General features: G+C 36.7%; 1 protein-coding gene across 1 annotated transcript in view; it reads right to left on the reverse strand.

The window, feature by feature from the left end:
• Window positions 1–9,329, reverse strand: part of LOC118548818 (pregnancy zone protein-like) — a 49,192-nt gene extending 39,863 nt beyond the window's left edge. The window contains 7 exon segments of the mRNA XM_078074089.1: window positions 1,519–1,603; window positions 2,037–2,205; window positions 2,474–2,494; window positions 3,734–3,786; window positions 3,964–4,123; window positions 4,913–5,096; window positions 9,244–9,329. Of these exon segments, the coding sequence (XP_077930215.1) occupies window positions 1,519–1,603; window positions 2,037–2,205; window positions 2,474–2,494; window positions 3,734–3,786; window positions 3,964–4,123; window positions 4,913–5,096; window positions 9,244–9,329 (758 nt within the window).

Genomic DNA, 9,329 nt, shown 5'->3' on the forward strand with positions numbered 1-9,329 from the left:
AAGACACCCTATGTTCATGGATTGGAAGACAATATTAAGATATCCATACTACCCAAAGCAATCTCCAGATTCAGTGCAATCCTTATCAAAATCCTAATGGCATTCTTTACAGGAATAGAAAAAATAATCTTAAAATTCATATGGAACAACAAAGGACACTAAATACTCAAAACAATCTTGAGAAAAAAGGAAAAGCTGGAGCCATCACACTCCCTGGTTTATACAATATGGCCTTGGCATGAAGATGGATATGTAGATCAATGGAACAAAGCCCAGAAATAAATTCATTTATATATATTGTCTTTGACAAGGGTGCCAAGAATACACTGTGAGGAAAAGATAGTATCTTCAACAAAAGTGTTGGGAAAACTGGATATCTATATGCAAAAGAATGAAATTGAACCTTTATATTACACCATACACAAAAATTGACTCAAAATAGATTAAAGACTTAAATGTAAGACCTGAAATTATAAAATTTCTATCAAAAATGTAGGGGGAAAGCTTTATGATACTGGTCATTATGCATGTTGTTGATGGAAATGTAAAATGGTGCAGACACTATGAAAAACAGCATGGAGGTTTCTCAAAAAATTAAAAATAGAGATTATTTCAGGTTTTAAAAATCTGTTCTTACACTGCACCAAGAGGATCTATGATCTATCTATGCAAAATACTCCAGGTATCCTCTTAAAATTGGCCAGAGGAGAAATTAAAATTAATCAATTCAATGTACCATTAGGAAGTAATCAGGCAAATCCAGCAAATGGGACATTTGCAGGCCAACTGACCTATGCTCTTTAATAAGTTAACATCAGGGGGAGAAAAGGAGGCTAAAGACTTTTAAAACTTTAAGATATTTATGGATTCCCATGGCTTGTTAAAAAATATTGGAGAAAAAAATTGGAAGGGGGGAGAATAAATGGAACAAAATGGGCAAAATTTCAAAATTTTTGTCATGGTTGATGGGTACATGGATTTTCACTTTACTATTTTGTTAACTTTTGCATTCAATTGAAAATTTCCATTGTAGAGAGTTGGAAAAAAAGGGTACATGTGAGTCATAATAATCAAAAGCAATGAGTAAACAGCATTTTTAGAAAAATCGAGGGAATTTGAGCGTAAAATAAGAATTAGTATTGGAAAATTACTTTTAATTTTGTAAAGTGTCATAATGGCATCATGACTATGTAGGAAAATGTCAGTAATTTTTAGAGGTACATAGTACTGCATCTAGGGTAAAATGTCATGATCTTTGTAATTTATCCTGAAATGTTAAAGCAAAAAAAAAAAAAATGATGTAGCAAATATAGAAAGATGTCAATTGTTAAAATCATGATTATGGGTGTCCTCTATTCTTTTTTGTATTTGAAAATTTTAATAATAAGTGATTGAAATAAGTCATTGAAGTAATTTTTTAATTCTGTGGAAAATTAATTTATGATTATGTACCTAGCCAAATAATGACTCAAAATTGAGGCAAAATATGAAATTTCAGACAAAAACAATTTAACTCACATCCCACATACTGATACGTTCACTTTTTCATCCAGGATACTGATTATCTTTGGCACCTGAACTTTGACCTCAAACTTGGGAAGCACTGTTGATAGAGATAATGGAAATAGGGAGGCTGGTGAACATTTAATGGAAATACAAATATTTCATGTTTATAACTTTTCCCAAAATAATACCCTGAAAAGCTAGATCCATTTTTCAAGTGCCAGCTTTAAGATGATAAGTTTTAACAATTCACGCAAAATTTAATTGCCTTTGTGATCACAGCAGATCTCAATGACACTAACAAAGGATGATGGCTCCACTGAAATAAGAATTTTGATACTCGGCAAAGTGTAACTTGCTACTGAAAATCAAGCTCTTGTGAGCTTCTGGAGCACAGAATTGTGATGACTTTACAAACAGCTCAAACTGATTCTAATCCAAGTTCAACATACCAATGGGAGATTCAGAAAGCCTAAGTGAGTGCACGGAGTGAAACAAAAAGTTATGTCCTTTTCATTTTTCAGAAGCCATACCAAATTCTTCTACGGTGAAGGGGTGTTCTATCCTTTCGCCCAATTCCTTCTGTACCGCCACCTTGTAAGAACCCTGAATGGGCTCAGACGAGAGGGGAAAGGCCAGCTGTTGGAGGCCACTCTCCAACCTGAGACTCTGCCATTGTCCAACTCCATTTCTTTTTGGGTCCTAGAGGTAAACAAGCAGCATGGGGGAATCATGTAGCCATGATAGTCCTTGAACCAAACAAATGACTTTGGGGTTGGTAACTGGTTCTTGCCTTCAGAAGAGATAAATGCAGAAGAGAGACAAAACAGAATAAACCTGATATCTGGGAGTAGGAAATTTTAGATCTGAGAGTTTTTTTTTTTTAATAGTAATTCATCTGTAAGGACTATCAGAACTTCTAACCTTAAATGTGCTGATTTCCTTCTGTAAGGCTCTTTCTGTTGCTTACCTCAAGGTATACCAGTGGAATCTATATGAAAAAAGGAAAGAAGAGATGTGATTAGAATTTCACCAAAGGCTGTGATTTCAGACTTATAATCCAATAGTTTACTCAGGAAAAATAGTATCTGTAGTAAGATATAACAAAATTTAACCTGAAACATTAAAGAACTAGAATTACTTAGGGAAACCGGTAATAGTTCTAAGAAAAGCATAAATATTTCCACAACAATCATTGTGTTGCCATTTCCCTGAGAAATATTATTGGTGAATAAGTTTTATTAATATTTACTAATTTATTAATATTATTTACCACTAATATGTAGGTACTGAAGTCTTCTTAATAAAGAATATGACTATACTCTTTACTTGCATATATTAGGAAATGGATATTTTTAAAAAAGATTTATTTATTTATTTATTTGACAGAGAGAGAGAGCACAAGCAGAGGGAACAGCAGAGGGAGAGGGAGAAGCAGGCCCCCCACTGAGCAGGGAGCCCGATGGAGGGCTTGAGCCCAGGACTCGGGGATCATGACCTGAGCCGAAGGCAGCCGCTTAACCGACTGAGCCACCCTGGCGCCCCAGAAAATGGATATTAATAGAGTGATATGTTATTATAATTTAGACCAAATAGCAACAGAGTTGTCAGAATGATTTGGTTAATAGTTAACCAAGAATATTTTTTCTAATTTAAAAATTGCATTTTTAAAGTAGCTTTATTTCTTTGCCTTGTTAAACGCTAGTTAGAGGAAGGGACACTCAATCAGCAAAAACAAAATCTTTGTATATAATATATATTCTATATTACATCTATGTTATATATTAATATATATTATAGATTATATGTATATAAAATATACATATATGTATTTATTACCATATTGCAATTTTTCTACTATATAGATAGATGGATAGATATATTCAGAATCAACGAAACTCTTCGTGGTTTAATTAATCATAAACTCCTTGGAAGTATGGCTATGGATAGCTCCTAACTTTTTTATTGTGTCTCTTCATGTTTAATGTATTGTGTTCACAGCAATAAATCTAGCTATTGTCGAATGATTAATTACTATTATAAGAGAAATAGCTTCCTCATCTCTCACCCTTCAATTATGCCTTACATAAGACTCTAGATCTGTGGTGCTGCTGGAGCCCAGGTTCCAAAAGGAATGTTTTTCATCTTCTTGCGTTTCCTGGACTTTCCTGCTCCCACTAGGGTGAGTACTCCCACCCCCCACCAAAATCATAACTCTCGAGATACCTACCAGTTCATTCAAGGGGTGAAAATTCTCATCCACAGAGACAATACGGAATTTTACTGAAAAAGAGATTCCCTGGTAAGACTCAGACATGATAAAGCAGGGAATGTGTGTGCTAAGTCAGGAAGCTAAGAGATGGGGCTTTTGCAAGTTTACTCTGCAAAACCTGCTGAAGGGTGTCCTCTCCTTCTCAGTGCTGCCCCCACTGAGGGAAATAGAGGAATTTCCCGACATACCTGTCTGTTCTGGTTTATAGATGGGTTTGTCTGTCTGGACAAAGACCAGACTTTGAGCATTCTTTACCAGCACTGTGTTCTTCTTCCTAAAGTCTTGTGTTGGTCCCTTTATCTGGACAGTAAGGAATGCCGCCTCTGAAGAGGACGAGATCCTTGGGAGCTAAGGAACAAAGAACACTGCTGAGGAGCCACACAATCTTCTCCCTCCCAATCTTTCATCCATTACTGTTTTCTATCTCTCTTTCAGCTTCACAAAGAGCTATGTAAGTATAAATATTTCTCCAGATATGAGTGAAGATAATAATGTAAGACATAGGAGAAATATATCAGTGAGAGCAACCATCAGTGGGACCCAAATCTCCATATAGCTTACCTGGAACTCTAGTTCTTAAATCATTCTCCTTTTAACAGAGTATATATATTGTGAAGGAATGGAAAGAAGTCTATCTGTAAAAACGTGGGAGAATATGATAGCTGAGTATCCCAAGCTGGGCAACCTCAAAGAGGTACTGGATGTTTGCTTTGAGTATCTTGCACCATTTACACATTCAGAGGACAAAGATGCCTAACGTCTCACCACAGGAGAAAAATTCTGCTACATGCTGTCCTTCCATGAGATTTTTGTATAATCTCTTTCTAGGCCCTGTCCTACTCTGGCCTGAAAGAGATGGTTACATATCAAAGCTAGAAAATCTAGCTCATATGTTTTCTATGGCTAATAGGATTTTTTTTAAAGAACTTAAATTGGATTTTAGCACATAGTAAAATATTTCTCTCCTATGTTGGTGGAAAATCCATGCTTTGTTCCTTCATAGCTGAAAACCCACTCTCTTTAGTACTTTATGAAGTCCTCACTAACATTAAAGTCATTCTTTGGGATTCAACACCAGTTCCCCATCACCATGACTCAATACAATGTATCAAACAAGGACAGGCAGATAGTACTCACAGTGAAGGAGACACAGTGAAATAAGTCCTTCTGCACCACCAGGTCAGTGAAGAGGCTCTGGTTTCCCCCAAGGGACTCCAAGGAAGCACTTACAGTCACTGTCTCATTCAGGTAGCTCAGAAGGAGGCAGCCCTTCTCAGGGGTCCCAGTGTACAACAGGGAGGGGACAAGCACCACATACTGCCTGGGAAGAGAAGGAGGCTAAATCAGAGAAAAATGGAGGATGGCAAGCATTTTCAACCATAAATGTGCTTTTCATAACAATATGTATTTCTTGCTACATTTGGCTCTACAGCAAATGTCAATGGACTAAGAACATTAAGATGGAAGTTCTATCACTGCCCGGCCTAAGAATTATATTTTTTACTTCTGAGTAGTGCCTCACCCACACAGTCAGTCTGCCGGAAGTTGGCTTCAAGGCTGTTAACAATTTTATAGGCATTCTTTGTGTTATAGAGCATTAATATCTGACTTCCTGAATATATATCCATAAAAGTGCACATATATAATAAATTGCTGGTGACTATTCACTTTATAAAAAGATTTACATTAAAATCTGTCTAAATAAACATCACTGGTACATGGACACCACAACTGAATTTATATAAATCCAACTGAAAAAACTTCAGTGAACATATATCCATTACATAAAATAACTCATATCTATATTGTAAAATAATTTTCCTTATAACAGCAACACTGAAAACAATATATTTGCTCTTTCTCTAAGGTTTCTCAGATATGCCTTAGCCAAAATCAATAATTTTTTTTAACAACAAGTTTTTATTTCTGTCAATAATTTGCAAGCACACACAAGTACACAGTGCATTTGATTAACATTCTCCTTCATTCTCACCCTCTTGAGGTAATCAATATTAATATTAATACTTCTATGTTCAAAAATACATGCTTGTGTCAAACCTATACGGGTGGATAAATTATCTCCACTTACTAAAAAAACAAGTTCACATAAAATATATTATTTTGCAAAGTCATTTTTATTCTAATTATTGAATATACTTAATTATTCAGAGGTATGGACAATCTTTTGTGTGAGTTTTCTTTCTTTCTTTCTTTCTTTTTTTTTTTAAATATTTTAGCTTTAAGTAATCTCTGCACCCAATGTGGGACTTGAACTTACAACCCCAAGATCAAAAGTTGCATGCTCTACCAGCTGAGCCAGCCAGGTGCCCCTGTGAGTTTACTTTCTTGACTTGGTTGATAAGTTTCCTTTATCTGTTATATTCTCGCATATCCTACTCCCCACCCCCCGCATATTTCCAGACAGAATTCTACCCATTCTTTGGGAACCATCCCAAGTGACCCCTTTGACACAAAAACTTTCCTGAAGCAGTCAACTCAGTATAATCTCTCCATACTCTGAATCCCTATGGGCTGAAAGAGAATGTGTGTTTCCTACATATTTACTACTTGCAAGGAAATGTGTTTTTTTTTTTTTTAAAGATTTTATTTATTTATTTGACAGAGAGAGACACAGCGAGAGAGGGAACACAAGCAGGGGGAGTGGGAGAGGGAGAAGCAGGCTCCCCGCGGAGCAGGGAGCCCGATGCGGGGCTCGATCCCAGGACCCGGGATCATGACCTGAGCCGAAGGCAGACGCTTAACGACTGAGCCACCCAGGCACCACCTGCAAGGAAATGTGTTAAGCAGTCTCTGTATTAATCCTCCTAGCAATCCTATACGATACATATATCATATCCTTCATGTTCATGACAGCTAAAACATGAGGTCCTTGCCAGTCCCCAAATTCGAATATACAACAGTAAGATAAAATCCCTGCCTACTCACTAAATCAGTAGATCACACATAAAATGTGACTCCTCAAAACTTTAACGATTCAATAGCTGCAGGTTTGTCATTTATTTATAGAATTAATTTACAATTAAGAAAAAGAGAGTTATTATTTTCTTATATTGTTTTACTATCCTTCCCTTCTACTTCCAACATGGGCTCTTACACTTAAAAAAAAGCAGGCAATTTGACCCATGAAAAACTATTTTATTACTTTTCAAAGTTAATAGGTATGAGACTAGGAGAAGAGAGTAACAGAGACAGTTTAGTTGTGGAAACTGGAAGTCAAGTTTGGTTCTCTCATTCTCCAAGTGGTCTGCTCCAGCCCATTCATCATGTTGTATGTGTTTTAAGTTGTTCCTTAGCAAAACTATATGCCATGAATCTTTAGATCCACCCTTCAGAAGTTAAAATCTCAGATTTTTAAATTGCATAAATGCTAAGGTTTTGTTCTAAAGCAGAGAAGCTCAGAGTATTTAAATAATCTACCCATAATCATTCAGATAGTACCTCTCATTTAATCCCTTTCTGGCATCTGGATATTTTTTATCTGAATCATCTACTCTTTCAAAAATATGGTAAGTGATAAAAATTATCATTTTTCACCTCCCCAGCCATACTTTTTTCCCTCTAGTTCCTTGATTTTCATCAGTGTATTATAATTTTATTCAATATACTATTTTTATTCTTATTAGTTATAAGCCTAATTGATGTCATAATTTAAAAATTAATTCCATGTATATTAGATATTTCAAACAGTTATTTCATAAAGGTTTGGTTAGTATCATTTAATAGATATTGAAATTGGAACCCATCAAGGTTGAGTAATTTGCTCAAGATTTCGTCTGTAAGTGAGCAATTAAACTATTAAAATATTACTTAACCATGGATGTTTGCATTTTAAATATTTGCTTTTGTAGGAGTGACTAAATTTTGCACATATTAAACAGATGACTCTTAATTTTCTCTTTTTCATGTTCCCCTCCCACCTCCCTCTCTCTGAAGGCAGAGGAGGACAGTTACTGGGTCTTTTGGGCAGTATATCTCATTTATCACATCAAAGGCTAATAATGCTGGAGGGATAGGGGATGTTTTCTGCATAGTGAGAAGATACCTCTTCTGTTCATGACAACTAGGCCATGAGGTTTATTGTTCTTTAACAGATGTTGGATGCGATGTAAAATAATAAGTTTTCAGTGGACAGAATGATCGTATGTTGTGTTGAACTGAAAACACAGACTGCTTAACATTTCCAACTCCAATGAATGCCACTTGCTTCACCCATTCAGCCTTCAGAAATCTGAACAGCCCCTACATATTTCCAGATGCTCTTTGGGTGGAATGCAATGGGAGGTGCTACCATCCACAGTTGTACATGAGATAGAGGAATGATGGTAGAAAAATGTATCCCTACTGATTACTGGGAAATTGTGCATTGAAGAAATTTGAAGAAGAAAGGAAAGCGAGTTGGTCACAGTTCTGATTTCTGCTTCCTGCACTCTGTCGTGGAGAGGGCCAATTGTATTAAGTGGATTAAGCTCACACAAAGAGAAAAGGATCCTTTGCTCCCTCTGCACATTTAGGACTCTCGAGGCTGCCTGTATCAGTCTGGAATGTAGCTACATTCAAGGCAGGAATGCACAGTGGGTAGGGGTCTGAACTACAAAGGGGGAAAGGTGACTCTGCAATACAGTTTGTATTAGAATAGTCGCAGGATTGGAGGCAGGATGCTGTGGCAAATTGGGGGCTCTATAGGATAAAAAAGAGCTGAGGTGAATCGGAGTCAGCCAGAGAGGGCTTCTGGGACTGTTGATCAAGGGACCGAGCTGAGACAAACCAGATGGCTGAAGATTCAAATGATGAAGGCTGGCAGGTGAGAAGAAGCCAGATTAACAATGGCCAAGGAAGACGAAGAATTCTCAGACCAAAGACTCTGAGCCTTTTTCTCCACTAGGAAGGAATGGAGATCACAACCTTCTAGGTCCTCTCTTGGGGAGGAACTGGGGAGAGGTGGAAGAGAAATCTTACGATTATTGGATTTTACCAACTTTAACTGAATAGTTTTCAATTACTCCCTGCACCCCTGCCCAACTGGCCCATTACTGGGGTCTCTTGCTGAAGACTCAGTAAGTTATCGAAAAACAAAGGAGCTATACTTCTATATGTGTGATCTACAATATGAATTAAACTGCACCCCACTATGCGCTGTAACTATTTTTATAGTCAATGCTTTCCATCCTAAAGAAAGATTCCGTGAAGGTGGGATTGAGGTTTCAGTGTCTAATCAAATCACGCCTTCTAGTGACTACTTATTCTATTTATGATTATGATGATGCAATGAAAAAAAATGAAAATGTAGAAAAAAGTGAAAGAAAAAATAACTTATAATGCGTCTCTTAAGATTGGAAGGTATCTTAAGAAACAGGAAGGGTAGCATTTAATGGGAAAGTTAAAGCAAAGATATAAAGAAGAGACAGAGATAAAGCACAGACTCTTGAGGAGGGGACTTTAAGAGAGACCGTTCTGCAGGGTCTGAAGCATCGGTAGAAAGCAGGACAAGGAGAAGTAGCATGAAACATGAATGAGGAAGTCTGCCTTTCTCCAT

Source organism: Halichoerus grypus, chromosome 6, assembly GCF_964656455.1.
Source record: "Halichoerus grypus chromosome 6, mHalGry1.hap1.1, whole genome shotgun sequence".
In the NCBI taxonomy this organism is placed as follows: Eukaryota; Metazoa; Chordata; class Mammalia; order Carnivora; family Phocidae; genus Halichoerus; species Halichoerus grypus.